An 18,215-nucleotide genomic window follows, 5' to 3' on the forward strand; every position below is an offset into this window, starting at 1 on the left:
TGAAGCTGAGCTACACACAACCCTCACTTTAGCCTTCTTCCTAACAGCGATGCTACAAACAATCTAAATAAGGATCTGATAAAACAAGATAATCCATCGTGCTAATGGAATGTCCAAGATGCGCTAGTATTAAAAAAAAAAAAAGCTAGTCTGTTAGAACAGCCCCCATGGAGTAATGTTACATATATTCTGGGATCTTAAGAAATGTTTCAGGGAGGAGTGGGGAACCTGCTGCTAGGGGCAGTTCTCACCTGCTAAGATATCACCTTCTCCTAAGAATGCACGAGGCTAACTGATCTGGGAACAGATGTGTATGAACAAAACCAGCAAGACAAGTTTTCTAAAAACGGTAGGCTTTTTATTTATTAAGAGGTAGACAGATGAACATGGAAGGCTGGCCCATTTTAACTTGCCCGAAGTTCATATTCCACAGCATTCATCCATCCTGCACTGTCAGAAATCTTAAAAGAAATACCCAAGACTGCCAGAAGGATTTTTCTTCCTACTTCTTCTTAGCAAGAACAGTCAATGAACTGCTTGCAAAGAAGGAACTACTAACCTAAATTTTCACCATGTCCAAAGACCCTATTAGAAGTTCCCACAGATGCCAAGAGAACCCACCACTGCCAACTGGTGGGCAGGGTACAAGTGACTATTTCTCTAAGACTACTAGGGAAGCTTGGGTTATGGTGTTTCTTGTTAAGTCCCTGTGCATGTTAGGGCAGAAGCTGGTGAAACCAACAAAGCAGAGCACACTCTGTCAAATGGCTCTGGATGGTTGTTTAAAAAAAAAAAAAAGAAATCACGTTATCTTCAGAGACAACATTAAAACATAATGGAACAGAAGCCTGATACAAAAAAGTAGAGAAATATATACAGGAATTCACAGCCCAGAGGGAAAAGGGACCTCAAGAGGAATCAGTGGAAACCTGGCTATTTTACATAGCTAGTTTTGAGACAAGTCATATTTAGCACGAAAGCAGTTAGAGCACATGTAGAGCTTCCCTCCCACAGCTCCCAATCTTGAAAGAGATTCTTTTGTCAGTCTTCGGTAACACTGCAGTCACTCTTCAAAGGAGCAGGAAATGTGTCAGGTGGTCCCAAACATTGACCTGAATTTCCATCACACACAGCCTCACTCTCAGAGGATGATGTATTTGAAGACTGCCATGATGGCAGCACTGATAACACCCGAAATGGGGACTGTGACGAACCAGGCCATAAAAATGTTGCGGAAGAGTCGCCAATCAACAGCCTTTTTGGATCGGAGCCAGCCAACGGATACAACAGAGCCCACCTGTGGGAGGAAACCACCAAGAACTAGTTACTGACGTGCCAGGATACTGTACTAAGACTTGTGACCTTATACAGGTGAGGAGCCCCAGACTACCAGACTGATCCATGAGAACTGGTTTGTACTAGGAACAAGATGAAGGCTGCATAAAATCCAAGCACTGAGTCTGTGCTAACTGGGGTAAAACAGAATAGGAAAAGAAAATTCTCTTTTTCCTTCTGAGTTGCTGGAATTTAATGAACTATATTAATAACAGGGCTTCCCTGGTGACTCAGATGGTAAAGAACCTGCCTGCAAAGCAGGACACCTAGGTTTGATCCCTGAGCTGGGAAGATCCCCTGAAGGGAATGGCTACCCACTCTAGTAGTCTTGCCTGGAGAATCCCATGGACAGAGGAGCCTGATGGGCTACAGTCCACGGGGTTGCAGAGTCGGACACAACTGAGCAACTGATACTTTCACTAATAATAAAAACTGCTTTAGTAACAGATTCTTTCTTAGTGTTAGGTTTCCCAAAGATTCTAGAGGGAGACTGCTATTAGACCTAATAACTAAATCATTTGCACATCTCGCTCAAAGAAAAATGACTCAAAGGCTCCATGATGAACCAACTTAAATTCCCTTAAGAAAGCCAGTTTCTTTCTTTCTCTATAGATATCCTATAGTTCTTAGTCATCAAGCAACCTTAGGATTTAGTAAGTTTCTCGGGTGCTTCAATTCTGAGAGGCTCTGAGTACATGCTTGCTTTATACTGCCTTTCGACAGACCAACAAGCCTCACAGGCTTGCTACCTCAAAAGGGCTTTCATATTTTGGGGGATATAAAATATATTATCTGCTTAAATAAAACAGACATAAGGAATTGCAAAATGGGTCTTTACATTCTTATAGTCATTTGTCCTACACTTGTGAACTCTTGGACACTCCCACAATGTAAAACTTTCTAAACCAAAGTATCAAAGGAAATAACAAAAACACCTCTCCACATATCTACTAAAACCATTCAAGACACAGTACCCTTTATCACTTACTTTACAATGTGTGGTGCTGATGGGAAGACCAATATTCGACGCAATTACTACAGTGAGGGCAGATGCCAGCTCAATACTGAAGCCGCTGTGGACACAAACAGATCACTAGTCAAGAATGGGATTTAAATTGTGGTAAGTTAGCAAAAGTTAGTACAATCCTGCAGTGCTCTATCTACCCATGACATCTTCAATTTGCTCTAAACTTCTGAAATCTACTTTAAATCAGGCCATGAGATTCCTCTTCTGTTTTCCAATGTTTAAGGTTTTAAGGTTTTCTGTAAGCCCATTATTAAGGCTTGAACTTCTACTTTGAAGAACTTAGTAAACATCAGTATTGGCTCCATAAACACAGATAAAAGCCAAATATACAGCCATTAAGTCTTAGCTCACACATCTTTCGCATATGTTATCTTAAGAACAAAAAGCATTAGCCTGAGACCTGCTTTACCAACTTACCTAGAGGGCGTGATGGGTGTCAGATCCTTCCCCATGGTCTGGATGACTCTCCTTCCCCACACCCAGAGACCAATACAGATACCAACACCACCATACAGCAGAAGCCATATTGGTGTTGCTACTTTTGAGGAAACATCACCGGTGTCATAAACCAGATACAAAGCAACCAGAGGACCAATGGCATTGCTGGAAGAAAAAGAGAGCAAAGATGACTTTGCAGGCGAAACTACAACTTGGAAAGAGCCTATCTGTTAAATGCTTTACTAAGTTTTCTAAAGCAAAGCTTTCATTAGCAAACTGTCTTTCAAGGGAAACAAATGGAACCCCCCCACCCACAACATACAGAGCAGGAGACCATGAGAGTTGTTCTCAGAGGGAACATCCCACATTTGGTAGCCTGTCTTTCTACAGGCCCATCTGAAGCAAAGTTGAATTTCACGAACAGTTTACAAACCACAGAACTAGGATTAATAGCCTACAACTTCAATCTAAGGGCAGTAACTCTTATCAAAGAACTAGATTCTATCTTGATAAATGGCTTCTCTGTGACATGTATATCACCTACAGAAATGGAAGCAAGCATTCTTTGTAATCTCTCTGAAGAAATTTTTCTTCCTGTTTTGTACATCAATTGCTATTATCTCATTCAGTCTGCATTATTCAATGTCCCACAAACCGAGCCTTATATAAAAGGATGATGCAGTATAAAAATAGAATGAGCGGCGCCAAGAATCCTGACTGACTGACCTGACGTCATTGCCACCATGGGCAAAGGACCCAAAGCAGGCCGTGAGGATCTGCAGGAACTGGAAGAGGAGAGACACTTCTGGCTTGTCCTGGTCGCACCATTCTTCCAGGGAGCTAGTGCTCCCTTTCCTGTCGCCCAGACCCATCTCTGCCTTGACACTCACGTCCACCTCCGACGCCGAGTGAATGTCAGACACAGCATTGCAGTAACTGGTGTAGCTGTCCATTCGAATTCGCTTCTTGCTGTCTGCGTTAGGCCACGTCAGCTTCTCCATCTCTTCACCCTTCTGTTCGCCTTCTTTGGCGCGGAAGGAATCCAGAGGCATGCCGCAGATTGCCATGGTGTAGGAAGTGTAACTATTATTGCGCCTCAAGGGTTTGTCACCAGAATCTCCCATGCAGTCTCCCACCTTGGCAAGATGTAACTTATGGAGGAGCTCTTTGTACAAGCCAGAGTCTTTGTGCACGGTGTGATACTGGTAATGGCCGCTGGAGTTAATCTGGTTACTGACAGCTTGACTGAACTGAACAAGGTTCCCATTTGGCAACTGCACAGCACCTGCCAAGACCAAAAGGCACAAACACTCAATGCCAAGAGCATCAGATCCAAACAGTGAGCCCCGCAGTGGTATAGGAAACAGAGGGAAACCCGCCTGTCCCCAAGAGTCCACGCACCGTTCACAGAGCCGTCGATGCTGGTCTCCTCTTTCAGGTCCATGCTGGGAAGCCTCTCTCGCTCAGGAGCTTCTTCCAGGTCTCCAAGTTTGAATGAGACTGTTCTCTCCTCCACCACAGCCCTGTGGGGCATGGTGGCCGAGCCCACCTCTGAAACAGGATTCCTTGTTTCGATATCACTGAGTGACAACTTTGTTTCTTCATGGTCTTCTTTCAAGCTATTCTTTTTTTCCATTAAGGGGCTTTCAGAAGGACTAGACTTGATTTCTCCTAGAAAATAAGGATAGAAGGATGTTATTCTTTGGTTGTGACCAAACTAACTTGCTCATTTCCCCTTTCCCACCTCCAAAAAAAAAAAAAAAGAATCCATGTCAAAGTAAGGCCACATGTAAACTTAGGTGAAAATTCGGGATAATTTTCCTGTCTGCTTTATTTGTCATATCTCCTATTTCTCATTTACAAAGGAACCAGAGATGCAAATGCATAACATCCTAGTATCAGGGGATGTAAACTTTATTCAGTGAAGGCCCAAACAGTAAACTCTGGCAGTCCAGTGTCTGAGACTCTGAGCCTCCAATGCAGGGGTCCTGGGTTCGAACCTTGCTCAGGGAACCTGATACATGTGCCATAACTAAGACCCAGTGCAGTCAAATTAAAAAAAAAAAACACAAAACTGAGCCTCCTGCTGATCCCTTCTGTAGTAGAAAGTAACTCAAGTAGGGAAAGGGCTGACTGGCAACTGAAAACTGCCTGAATTTCGTGCATGTTTTTTAAAATGAATAATGAATTTGGCTGCATTGGGCCCGAGTTGCAGGAGGTGATCTAGTTCCCTGACCAGGGATCAAACTCAAGCCTCCTGCACTTGCTAGTGTGGAGTCTTAGTCACCGGACCACCAGGGAAGTCCTTGCATGTTCTTTTAAAAAAGGAATGGCCCTCAATTTCAGTCCATGAGTTCAAGCAACATGACTCAGCTCAATGCAGGCAACTCAAGGTGACTTGAATTTCTGCCTCTATAAAACAAAGAGAAGTGCCTTATGGTGCTTGATCCCATGATGAGGTGGGAATGTTTTCTGCTTCTGTACCAATGCCGCTGGGGCACTTAGGCATCCCAGTCAGGCAACAGACCAGGATATAAAACCTTAGCAAGATGTGTCTCATCTCCTCCCAGCCTGAGGGAAAAATGAGGTCACAAAGTCCTGAAGGCCACCAGACTGAGCGCAGAGCCTCTCAGAGGCTCCTCAGCCCAGCTGTATGACACAGCACCCTGCTGCTGCCACTGCAGTCCATGCGGCTCTCCAATGCTTCCAAGAAACAACTGAAATCACCACCCCAGCATTCACAGATGAGACGGGCAGAAAAAATGACTTCAAGAGAGCTCAAACAGTGAGCACAGAAATACAAGGTATAGAGACTGATACCAATCAAAACATTCCATATTTGATTCTACCGGAATACTCTGTATATTAAGTCTAAAGGAGCCCTTCATGTGTGCTCCAGTTCTGAGAATTAACCAAATCTAAAGTCAGAGGTATACATGAGCCTAGCTCTGAAGACATTGAACCTGACTTAAGCTATACGTGGTAGTCGTGTTGGTAAATGTTTCCTGTGAAGCTATCTCATACCTTTTATTTTTCAGTGAATCCTCATTCTCTCAATTAATGTAGACTACAGCTTCTCTGTATTTATCTAGCATATCACTGGCAAGTAATCAAGATACAGTTTAACAAAAAAAAAGGGACAATACCCAAATAAGGCCAAATGTGCCTCATCACACATAGGTCTCAGGTCATATTAAAGAACATCGTCTGGACAATAAACCTGTATCCCCAAATTTCCATTTAAATGTTTCTGGCTTTACCAATCTATCCAAGTAGAGGATTTTTACAGATGGCCAAACAAACAAAAAAAGGCAAGCACATTATGAGTTAGAATTTTTTTTGCTATGATTTGTTACTTACGTTCGATTTTTCTCTTCATCCTGGGACATACAAAGAACCAGACGATAAGGGCACAGAAAACTGCACAGCCCACCGAGATGAGGATGGTACCCCACAGAGGAAGTTTGTCAAAGCCCAGCACTAGGAGATAAAACGGTGCATCTTGAAAACCCCAGGGCAATGGCCCCCCTGTAATGACATGTAAACCCTCCTCTTCGGGATTCCAGGGTTCCCATGCCAGCCCATCACCCTTTTCTGCTACTGCCAAGTCTGAGGCTCACAGGCTTTACTGTGCTCCCGGCTAGAGGAATTTAGGAGGAAAATCCCATAGCATCTGAAACCCACGACCATCTGGCCCACTTTTAACACCTGCTAGACTACCCATCTCCCAAGCTCCTTCACATACTAGGCTTTTTCCTTTCTTTGCTTTGAAGAGTAAAGGATCGTTAACACTGAGGATCTGCAACCAGCTATGAAGCAAATGGAAACATTCCACTGCCCAGCCTCCAGCTGGAACGGCCACACACACCAATTCATGTGTTATGTTGGCACATGGATTTTAACATTAAAAAAGCAAGTACCTCAGTCTTCACTTTTCTCATGCTGATATCATCAGTTCTCTGTGGAAGTTATCACATCCATTGTAAACTAGCTAGAGCAAGATTATCTCTTAGGATGCTTTATCAAACTAAGATACTGAGAAACTATCAAACTAAAAAAACTGGGACATTATCTATCAAAAGATAAGAAACGTTCAAAGGGCTGTCTTTCACATAGTAGTAATCACGCTAACAAGCCACATCTTAATCAGACTTGCCTACTTCTCACATGGCTCAGAGATTATTAACTAGTCACCTGGTTATCACTTAAGTGCCAACAGGCTCCAAGCCACTAGCCTATATTAATGATAAGGGGTAAAGCCTAAAAAGATGCTATAATGATCTGTGGTTTATACAAGAATATCTTAGGTACTTGTGACTGTTTTGCTTATTAGGTGTTACTTATAAAATGGAAACTATTTTCCCTCAAAGTAATTCATATTTAAGAATCAGATATAAATGGAGGCCCCTTCAAAACTAAAGTTCTGTAGTGACACAATCTTTCCATTTTAATTGTTATCAATTTGAATTATGCAGTTAGTCTCATAAGCTAAAATATACATGAAAATTAATCAATCTATCACAATTTAAATTTGCCTATGTTCCAAGTCAAAAAGTGGAAATGAGACTGGTTTTTCTTGTAAATGATCCACCAAAGGACAAGACAAAAATATCCATGTTCCCTTTTCAAAGAATGATTGAAAACTTGAGTTTCTAATTTCATTGAACTATAAGCTGCACTGCTACACCATGCAACACGAGTGCTTAGAGCCTCATGGAGAATTTTTTTAGTTTGACATGAAGAGCCCAATTTAAAGCAGATTGGAAATGCAGAATGCAAGCTTTCCTTTCTCTATCATTTGTTAAGGAGTCTGGTAACCCCTAATAAGATCAATAGTCTCATAAAGTTGTCCAATTTCTTTCCTGATTATTCCAAGAATAAAAACAAGGTTAAAAATACTTCACTAAATCAAACCAACTTTCTAAAGCAATTATCCTTAAATTAAAAATAAATATTTTAATAAGTTAAAAAAAGAAAAAACACTTCACTCACTCCATTTTTGGTCTGTGACTTATTACTTCAGTGAGATTTATGAAGCAAGTTACACTCCATTAGTCAGAAATGAAATCAACTTAGTGGGTCATAATGAGCATTTTTAAAGAAGAGTATTTGCAACTGTGAGCACACATTACAGAGTGAGGATAAGTAGCTTCAGATATTTCAGTATCTTTCCCTCTCCCCCCAACTCTAAGCACGCTCTGTCCTAGGCAGCAATGCACAATGTGTTTCTCCCAACGAGTCACAACAGCCTGACCCAATGAGTCAGAGGCCATACAACCAAATGAACCTAAGAGTGAAACTGACTGATCAAGGCATAATACTCTCCTGTCTGACAAGTTACAGATTATCCATCTTTTTCAGTGGCTAAATTGAACATGTATTATCCTAATTTAATCCGTGCTTTGCCTTCGTCCCAACATAAAAGTAACATTTCAAGCTTTATATTCTCACAAATATTTTTCCTCTTAGCTGCATGAATTCTTCTTCCAAGTGCACTTAGAGCAGGTGTTAAACATCCCAACTCTTCTTATTCAAGCAGATTCAGGGGAGTAAATTTAGGACTGAGAAAACAAAGCAGCTCCAATCGGGAGAGAAAAATGAGAATATCCAGCAAACCAGTCATAAATGACTGATATTTCGAAGACAACATATAACTAATGACTCTTCGGCAGTCAGAAGTTGAGGTTAACATCAATTCCAGGTATTTTTAGCACAAGTAGGAGGGAGGGAGGGATAAGATCACATTATCGGTGGATCCTGTGAAGACTAAAGAGTAAAGGTCTGTAGTGATTTAGAATCTGAGCAGGTCTCTTTGGTTGAAAAACTATCTAGGTTAAACTCAGCGTACACTAGCCTGCAGCCTTCTGAAATGGGCGCAGGCCAGTCACCTTCTAGTAGATTTCAGCCCTGTAAAGCAAAAAGGGGTAAATTGGGCATTTAATGCAAGTTTTAGAAACAATTTTAAATTCACATTTAAATATTCTGATGTGTACTTACATGGCGCTCCAGTGTACATGATGGAAAAGAGGTTGATTCCAACCGTGCAAGCATAGAACACTGGCAAAGCTCGCAACCCATTAGGAACTGGATCCGCCTGTAAAATTATCATTGTTGTAAAGATCAAGACCTTAAAAGCTGTAAAAAGTCAACCCATTTCCACTGAACCTTATCAAAGGGCAGCTCCAGGAATTACAGTACCAGCCAGTAACTCTCTCCATGGTAGTCTCTGAGGACAAATGGTCTTTTCCTACACTGCTCCTGGAAGTCCCCCTACCAAGGCTGATCTACATCTATCTGAATTTAAGTTTGTGTTTGAATTTATGTTTGGGGGGTTGATTGGGGTTTTTCTTGTTGCTGTTATTATCCCCTGAAGAAGGGAATGGCAACCCACTCCAGTACTCCTGTCTGGAAACCCCATAGACAGAGGAACCTGGCGGGCTACAGTCCATGGGGTCGAAAAGAGTTGGACAGGACTGAGCAACTGATCACATTAACAAGGCTACCTATTACAGATGATTAGTGATGTCCTGGATGGTCAGTTTCAACCCCCAGTGCTCTAAGGCAGTGGTCCCCAACCTCTTTGGCACCAGGGATGGGTTTCATGGAACACAACTGCTCACCTCCTGATGTGTGGCCCAGTTCATAACAGGGGGGTGGGGACCCAGGCTCTAAGGTACCTCATGTCCAGATAAAAATCCGAGCACACCCCTGAAGATGTATTCTACATTTGTGAGAGGTCAAGAAACAGACTATGAGTTATTACAACATCTCTTACCTGACTTTATACCTGCAATGACTTCTCAAATATAAAACAAGTAGAATATACTAGCGACAACCATCTTATCTAGACATTTGATAAATAAGCCACAACTAATGATTTACCAAAGTGCTAAGATAAAAATCAATCGTATACGAGGTCATCTCGTCATTCAACAGACTGTGTGCCAAGCACCATTTCGGGCACGAAAATGTGGAAGTGAATGAGATAAAGTCTCTGTTCTCTCAGAGCTGACACTGACATGCTAATATAGAATGATGCTCTGAAGAAAAAGGGGAAGGAGGCAGTGATGGAAGGAAGGGCACACTTTAATTTAGGGAGGAGAGGGAGCCAAGACACAGATGTGTTACATCAACAAGCATAAAGCCATGTAGCCAGGTACACACCAGGTGGAGAAACAGCAGCTAGAGAAGAAGCTATTTGGAAGGCAGAATGTCCCAGAGACATCAGCAAATACAGAGACCCTGAGGCAAATGCTTGAATTGTCTCGAGGAACAGCAAGGAGGCCAGTGTGACTGGAAACAAGAGTTAAAAACAAGAGCACAGGGCTTCCCTGGTGGCATCTCTAAGTCCAACTTTTTGCAAACCCATGGACTGTAACCTGCCAGGCTCCTCTGTCCATTGGATTTTCCAGGCAAGAATACCCGAGTGAGTTGCCATTTCCTCCTCCAGTGGATCTTCCCAACCCAGGGACTGAACCCGCATCTCCTGCACTACAGGCAGATTCTTTACTCGCTGAGCCATCAGGGAATCCCTGGTGGCGCAGTTGGTTAAGAATCCAGCTGTCAATATAAGGGACACGGGTTCAATCCCTGGTTCCCAGAAGATCCCACAGGCCTAGGAGCAATAAGTATGTGTACTACAACTACTAAGTCTGTGCTCTAGAGCCTGGGAGCAACAACTACCGAAGCCCGGGTGCCTAGACCCTGTGCTCTGCAAGAAGTCACCCCCAATGAGAGGTCCACGCACAGCAACAAAGACCCAGTGCAGCCAAAAATAAATTCTAAGGAAAAAAAGAGCACAGATCTTAACACGTGGCAAGGCTAAACCTCAAAGATGTTGTCGGCCTAAAGGTTTAATGCTATCTTAGATTCAATGGAAAATCTTGTAGAGACAAGGAAAAGACTCATCAATAATACATGTGAAGACTGAGTTAATGGCTTAAGATTAAGGAACCAGAAAGCAGAGGTGCCATTCCCAATCAGCAGAGATGATGGGCCCTAAATGAAAACCACCTGAACATCAGCTCCCCAATCTGCAGTCTCAAAGAATGCTAAAGATAAGGGACCCGACAAAATAAAAAGAGCCAATAAAACCTAAGCATCCCTGAGCCACTCAATGATGTGGGTCCCACCCTAAGGGTAGTAAGGTTATGAACCTGAGCTGTATATACCTTTTTCTTCTAAGAATAATCTGTGGTTTTAAGAAATTCTCCAAGAACTTAAGACTCCCTCTGTTCCACACCCACATCAAAATCCATGAGGGTTCCAGACATTATGTAGGGGCTTCTCTTCCTCCCTTCTGTTACGTCAGAACTCCACTCAACCTCCCCCAAGGTAACCAGGGCTGTTTTATGAGAATGTTTACCAACATCTGTCTCATCTAAACACACCAAAAACTTTACCTCGAAGTAAACATCTCATCACCTCGCTACATGGGATGGGAAAGGAGGGTGTCTTCCTAACTCATTTGCAACCAGTTCTTTTTTTATACCCTGGACATGTCTGAAAAGATGCCCTAGATAGATTTAACATGATTTCTGATAGAATGGAGGAATATTGAAAGACCCCTCTTCTTCCTCGATGAGACAATTTTTACTCTCAAATTATACTAAGCGATAGAGATTAAGTTTTCAAAGTATTACATTGCTATCTTTTGCCAGACTCAGGCCATGGTAAACAATCTGAGTCACTTTATACCCGTCACAGAATTTCTATGAAAGTGAAAGTGAAGTCACTCAGTCGTGTCTTTGCGACCCCATGAGGACCAGGCTCCTCCGTCCATGGGATTTTCTAGGCAAGAGTACTGGAGTGGGTTGCCTTTTCCTTCTCCAGGGAACTTCCCGACCCAGGGATCAAACCCAGGTCTCCTGCATTGTAGACAGACGCTTTACCATCTGAGCCACCAGGCAATTTCTATAGAAAGTACAAATCCTCCCAAGAGCAGCTTACAACTAGACCAAACAAATGGCTCAGTACATTCTTACCACTTGAGATTAAGCTACCTGTCTCCCTTCACTCAGATTTCTTCAGTTTAGAAGAGTTTAAGCATTTACAATGGACTGTTAAAGAGTCATTTACCTCAGGAAAAGGACAACTTTGTTTACTGAGAAAAAAATGCATTTATTTTTACTGTAACTCAGTCCAACAACATCCCTTGTTGTCTACATTTATTTTGGAGCCAGCATCAGACTTCATGATAAAAGAAATGCTATAGGGTCCCTCAAAAGGGATTTCAAAGGGACAGGAAATTAAATGGCTATCTGGAATTTTTCTGCCAAGAAAAACTAAACAGACTTTTGTGATTTTTACCTTTACTGGTTCCTTTTTACCTATTCTGAGATATTAAAGTCAAGTCACTGTGAGAGGTATGAGTCCCCACCATGAAGTTCATAAACTGGTTTCAATAATCAACACTACACAGGTAATTAGGTTAAGGACCCAAACTACTCCATTTTAACTGGCAGGTAAGAAAAAGCCATCCGGGGCACTCATGCTTACAATTCAAACTGGCCCGAGATAGAGAAGCAGATGGACTTGTGGACACAGCGGGGGGAGAAGGGGAAGGTGGGACGAATTGATAAAGTAGCATTGCCATATATAAACTACCATGTGTAAAATAGCTAGTGGGATGCTGCTCTATGGCCCTAGGCCAGTGCTTTGTGATGACCTGGGGGTGGGGAGGTGTGATCCAGGCTTAAGGAGGAGACGTAAGTAACACTTATGGCTGATTCAAGTTGTTGTACTGCTGAAACCAATGACATTGTAAAGCAATTATCCTCCAATAAAAAAAAAGGTGGGTCTGCATATGATGGTGGTTTTAACCTGCATACAGCTAAACAAAGCCATGCCAAACATTAATTTTTTCTGCTTTCAATCTCTTCCATTTCTTGGCACCCCTAAGTGTTCATTTAATTTCTCCTTTCCAAATGCCTTCTTGGGTATTGAAAACTTTCTTCTTTCCAAGAAGTTAGGTACAAAACAATGTTTCTAACTTTCCAAGGTCACACTCCTACACACCCATCACACTTGTAAAAATGCTATCGGTTTGAATACCACTAAATGTGACCTACTCCAGGTCATGTGAGGGGTGGAGGTGGGGGGAGAAAGATTACCTTACGGAGGATGAATGCACGAACCAGGAAGAATAATATCCCAGACATAATACCAGAAAGCAGAGGAGAGACGAACCAAGACAACACTGGAATAGAACACATTAAAAGAAACATTAACTAATGAAAATCAGGAACCCAAACGCTCCTCCCTCTCAGTCGTCCCTTTTCAAAACTTTAATCCATCCCTCCAACTTGACACCATCTACTTACTCCCACACACAACGCCTCCTCCTTGTGGTAACAGGACAATAAAAGGACATTTAGAATGAAACGTACCAATTTTTATCAGTTCAGACCACTTGACACCTTCCTGCCCCTTTGCCACCAAGGAGAAACCAATGGTTGCACCGACGATACAATGGGTTCCAGAAATGGGCAGCTTCAAGAACGAAGCCACTAGTTGCCACACCGCAGAACCTGAAAACACGTCGTTTCATTTAGACACAGGCAGAATTCCAGTAATATACGCAGCGCATATTACTGAAGGTAACCATCTGAAAAGCTTCAGAACACAAGAACGGAACTACCCCTAACGGGAATTCACTAACCCACCAAGAGGACAATCCGGGCGGGGGCGGCGGTGGTGGTGAACTCACCAAACATCGCACTGACGGAGCCGGCCATCAACAGCTTTTGGGTCGAGTTGTACATCTCCACGTCAATTAAGCCCTTCCTGATCGTCTCGCTCACTTTGGCCCCCAGGAGGACAGAGCCCACCGTCTCAAAGATACTAGCTAAGATGCAGGCTTGCTTGAGGGTCACTACACCTGATCCCACGGCTGTACCAAACGAATTTGCTACATCATTGGCTCCCACGGAGAATGCCAGGACGAATGCAATAATAAAACCCAGGATGAGCATCCATAGGTAATCCACCAACGGACCAGAAGCGGCAGTAGCAGCAATAGCAGTGGTAATGAGCGGTGTCACGGTCGTTGCCATTCTCTATAGTGGTTCTTGAATGAATCAGAGAATTACTGAGCGGTGTTCAAGATGTGTAAACAGAATATGAGGTATCAAAAATGCTATAATAAATAATATATATTATATAAAATTAAATACTGTAAACTACGGCACAGAAACCGAGCTGGGGAGTTACTGCTATACACTGCGTATGGGCATCTGTTGTCTGGGGTTTCTTTGGCTCTGGAGGGCTAGGAACACGGAGCAGAATTCCATGGCGGAGAAGAGAAAGGACGCAAGTTCATCCTGGAAGGAAGAAGGGAGAGGAATAACAATAGCTGTGCGCCCTTGGAGGCCGGTCCCGCACTCCGCGCCGACCCACTGGGACTGGGGGCCCCGGCCGGGCCCGCCATCCGCGATCCGCTGTCCCCACCCTGAGAGAAAGCGCCGGGCACGTGGCGCCGGGGACCACCTCCGCCCGCGCGCGCCGGCCCGGCCCTGCCCGGCCCGGCCCCCGAGCAGCCGGCCCCCGCGCGCCCTCCACGCGAAAACCGGAAAAGGGCCGTTCCCGCGCGCGCGCCACCAGCGGACCGCCAAAAAGGCCCGCGGGCGGGCGAAAGAACGAACGGACGGGCGGGCGGGCGGGGTGGGGTAGGGAGGCGGGCAGCGACGAAAGCAAAACCCCATTGAGCCGCCAGCCCCGGCCCAGCCGGCCATCCCCAGCGCCGCAGCGCCCACACTGGGCCCCGGGGAGAAGAAAGAGCCTTTCCAAGGTGGCGCCTCCACTCACCAAAGAAAACGAGGAGCTGAACGGGAGGCGAGGTCCAGGCGACGGGCTAGAACCACGGACGCACGCACCTTTTATCGAAGACCAAACGACCTGGGGCGGAGGCTCTGCGGATGGCTCCGTTGGGCTGACGACTGACCCTGGAAGCGGCCGCTGACGCCTCAGCAGCGAAGAGAAAGCACGCAGCGCGCGCCGGCAGCCATCACTCTGGCAGCGCACGCTGCCGGCCCCTACTTATAGCCGGCGCCGCGCCCCGCGTGACCCGCCGCGCCTCGCGCCGGCCGGGAGTCCCACCCCCGGGATGACGCAGTCCCCGCCAGCCCGGCCGGATGAGCCAGACAGCGGCGCTCATTGGCCCGCGCCGTACTGTGGTCACGCCCCCAGAGGGGAGCTTGTCCACGTGGGGAGGGCCAGCCCCTTCCCTGCGGCCTTGCCTCTGCGTCTTGGCACCACCGCCTGGAGTCAGCGGCGGAGGCCTCTGGGGACCCTCACCCGGTCGCTGGAGGTCGTCAAGCGGGGGTTATAGAGGCTACGACCAAGGTCATAGTTCCTCCCTCGCAATCGCAGTATTACGGAGCTGTCCAAGCCTCGAGCCACACTTCAGCGCCCTTGTGACCTGCTGCATCGGGAGGCCACACCTGGCCAGGTTCCCTCCCTCCCGTCATCCTGGTGACGCTGCAGGGGAGCTCGCGCCCTGGGGCTCCGGATCCGGTCCCGGCACGTTGTCGCACCTGTGACTTGCCCTTGGCCAGACAGGCACTGTCCCTCGCCCGGGGAGGGAGGGGGTCACGTGGTCGCTTTACTCCCGCAGTCATGCACTTGGGTGAAAACAGTACTGCTGCGGAGTCACGAGAACCAGGTTGTCGCCCAGTTATGGCGCAGAGCCACAGGGTGGCTGTGGGTCATTAATTTCCCCGCGGCAGACCGTTTTCTGCGCCGGGGCTGAGGTGCCTGGGGAAGGACTCCTCCGGATTCAAATCCTGATTCTTGCTTGTTGCAGTGTGTCACCTTGAGCGACTTTCAGATCTCTTGCGTAATCGGGAATGTAAATTGTTAACAATTATACCTACCTAGTGGCGGGAATTAAACGAGTTAACGAGTGTGAATGGAACTAGAACTCAGTAGGTGTTCCGTGAATGCTAATTTCCGTTTTGTGGTTTCCGTGAATATTCCTGTTTTCTGTTGTGGAAAAGGGTGTCTGAGGTGTTCTCTTCGGACCACCGGAAACTTTCCTCTTTTTAGGTAAATTGATTTCTGGTGCCCCTACATGGCATATATGTTGTAGTGACATTAATAAGATTTGCCTTGCACATTTGGGGGCATTTCATTATTTGGCCTAAGATCAAGACTATCCACTCATGCTGGGGGAGATTAAGGCCGTGGTCTCTTGTCAGGATTTGGAGTGAGATTAAAGAATTCCCAACAGAAATATTTACCAGGCTTAGAATGTTCTGGAGCCCTCCCGGCCTTTAGCCATCTCTAGCAGCTGGGCACTGAATAGCAGGAACAAAGACATTGTAAATCATTGCTAAGTCTGGCTCATCTATGGAGGCTTAAAACTCCACCTGAGTTTCCTCTGACCTACCTAGAAAATCTGGTAGAGTTATATGAGTAACTTACAAAGTTCTGAGTCCCAAGGTCGTGGCCAAAAAAAGGAAGTGGGCAATGTCCAGGAGCACTGACCCTGGAGTGCAAATCTGATGTAATTCTGGCACCTTAAATTGTGCACCTCCCTCCGCTTTTACTTCGTTGCAAGGTTATGAAAAAAGTAAAGGACTGACATGTTACAGGTCTTTAGTGTTCTGCCATTTTAAAACAATAATTTCCAAAGCAAGTTATTAAGGCAATTACTTAGAACTTTCCCTGGTATGTGTTTGTTTGTTTTTTCATTCTGCCCATGGACATACTTTTGCCAGTCTGTGGTACTAGCCCTTTAAGTTGGCAAACACTTGCTGGACAACCTCTGTTGAAGGCAGCGGGGCAGCCATGGTGAATATGCAGCAAGCTGAGAGCACAGGCCAAGCCCCTTGGTGAGATTTGAGGAGAGTGCTGGGGCAAAGATTCAGGCAATTCCCCTTGCGATGCATGTGAATTCTGTGAGCATCTTCAGGCTGTAGAAGGGCTATACCCTTCCTCCTCAGGACTGCACTCATAGCGCCTCTGCCGATGGGGCTGTCAGGAGAGGTGAGGGTTGGGGTGGGTCCTGGCCATCTCATCTGGGGAGAGGATCAGTAGGGTGTGGCCCTTAGAGACTTGGACTTCTCTTGGCTGGAATGCCTCATCCTCTCATGGGGAGGAGAGGTAGAGTTCTGTGGAAAGAAGTTTCAGGGCCTTGAAATGGAAAAATAGAGGAGGTTTGAGCATCACCAGTTCACAAACAAATGGCACTGGTTCTGACCTTATGGCTGAACACAGGAAAGAGGGCAGAGATCCCAAGGATCATGTTTCTGTTAGAATCAAGGTGTTGGACATGCTCTCTTGAACCCTAGCAAGGCCATTTGGTCTAGTGGTTAAATGTGTAGACAGTTAACCCGAACTACCCGCTCTGCTACTCACTAGTCGCTTGACCAGGGACAAGTACCTTCTCTATCTCTGTTTCCTTATCTGTTTAGGGCTTCCAGGTGGCGCTAGTGGTAAAGAAACTGCCTGCTAATACAGGAGACATAAGAGATGTGGGTTCAGTCCCTGATTTGGGAAGATGTCTGGAGGAGAGCATGGCAACTCACTCCAGTATTGTTGCTTGAAGAATCCCATGGACAGAGGGCTGCGGTCCATAGGGTCGAACAGTGGAGAGGTTGAGAGTTGCTACTTCATAGGGTTGTTTTGCGGAAAAGGCAATGGCACCCCACTCCAGTACTCTTGCTTGGAAAATCCCATGGATGGAGGAGCCTGGTAGGGTGCAGTCCATGGGGTCGGAAAAATCGGACACGACTGAGTGACTTCACTTTCACTTTTCACTTTCATGGCATTGGAGAAGGAAATGGCAACCCACTCCAGTGTTCTTGCCTGGAGAATCCCAGGGACAGGGGAGCCTGGTGGGCTGCCGTCTATGGGGTCGCACGGAGTCCGACACGACTGAAGCGACTTAGCAGCAGCAGCAGCAGCAGCAGCAGCAGCAGGGTTGTTGTGAAGACTCAATCAACGTATGTAAAGTCCTTAGAAAGGATGTCTAATCCATGGCTGGTTCAGTCTCCAAACTCTTAATATAACAAATAGGGACTTCCCTGATGGTCCAGTAGCTACGTCTCCGCACTCCCAAGGCAGGGGGCCTGGGTTCAATCCATGGTCAGGAAACTAGATCCCACACGCCACAACTAGAAAATCCTGAGTGCCATAACTAAGACCTGGAACAACCAAATAAATAAATAAAAGTAAATATTTGAAAAATTCAACAACTACCTGAAGGCCTACTGTGCAGAGCTCATATTTAAAGAGATGTGGGTGTCACATGTCAGAGCTGCCATCCAAGCCAAGCTCTTTCAGACTTCTCCCACTGCTGATAAAGAATGGGGGTGGAAGGGAAACAGTCTTGTGGACACAGTAGGGGAAGGAGAGGGTGGGATGAATTGAGAGAGTAGCATGGAAACATATACATTACCATCTTTAAAATAGA

General features: G+C 45.4%; 2 protein-coding genes across 2 annotated transcripts in view; both read right to left on the minus strand.

The window, feature by feature from the left end:
- Positions 1-336: 336 nt before the first annotated feature.
- SLC20A1 (solute carrier family 20 member 1) lies at positions 337-15,730 on the minus strand. The gene is made up of 11 exons (XM_070379486.1): positions 14,606-15,730; positions 13,509-14,121; positions 13,189-13,329; positions 12,913-12,998; positions 8,798-8,894; positions 6,161-6,280; positions 4,202-4,471; positions 3,527-4,085; positions 2,780-2,965; positions 2,324-2,408; positions 337-1,297 (listed from the first exon to the last, which is right to left on the minus strand). The coding sequence occupies exons 2-11, from the start codon at positions 13,852-13,854 to the stop codon at positions 1,142-1,144; spliced, it is 2,046 nt and encodes a 681-aa protein (XP_070235587.1). The 5' UTR covers positions 13,855-14,121; positions 14,606-15,730; the 3' UTR covers positions 337-1,141.
- A 2,086-nt stretch (positions 15,731-17,816) lies between these two features.
- Positions 17,817-18,215, minus strand: part of CHCHD5 (coiled-coil-helix-coiled-coil-helix domain containing 5) — a 66,784-nt gene continuing 66,385 nt past the window's right edge. Inside the window, exon 4 of the mRNA XM_070379487.1 lies at positions 17,817-17,946. Within this exon, the coding sequence (XP_070235588.1) occupies positions 17,917-17,946 (30 nt within the window). The 3' untranslated portion in view covers positions 17,817-17,916. The remainder of the gene's footprint in view (positions 17,947-18,215) is intronic.

The sequence above is a fragment of the Bos mutus genome, chromosome 11 (assembly GCF_027580195.1).
Source record: "Bos mutus isolate GX-2022 chromosome 11, NWIPB_WYAK_1.1, whole genome shotgun sequence".
Taxonomy (NCBI): domain Eukaryota; kingdom Metazoa; phylum Chordata; class Mammalia; order Artiodactyla; family Bovidae; genus Bos; species Bos mutus.

What these genes read in the sequence shown, in the direction of transcription:
- SLC20A1 (XM_070379486.1), bottom strand. Translation starts at nt 13,854, where the DNA reads ATGGCAACGACCGTGACACCGCTCATTACCACTGCTATTGCTGCTACT. An exon ending in GTCTGAACTGATAAAAATTG is followed by an intron (nt 12,999 to 13,188) that starts GTACGTTTCATT and finishes GTTCTATTCCAG; the next exon opens with TGTTGTCTTGGTTCGTCTCT. An exon ending in GATGAAGAGAAAAATCGAAC is followed by an intron (nt 4,472 to 6,160) that starts GTAAGTAACAAA and finishes CTTATTTTCTAG; the next exon opens with GAGAAATCAAGTCTAGTCCT.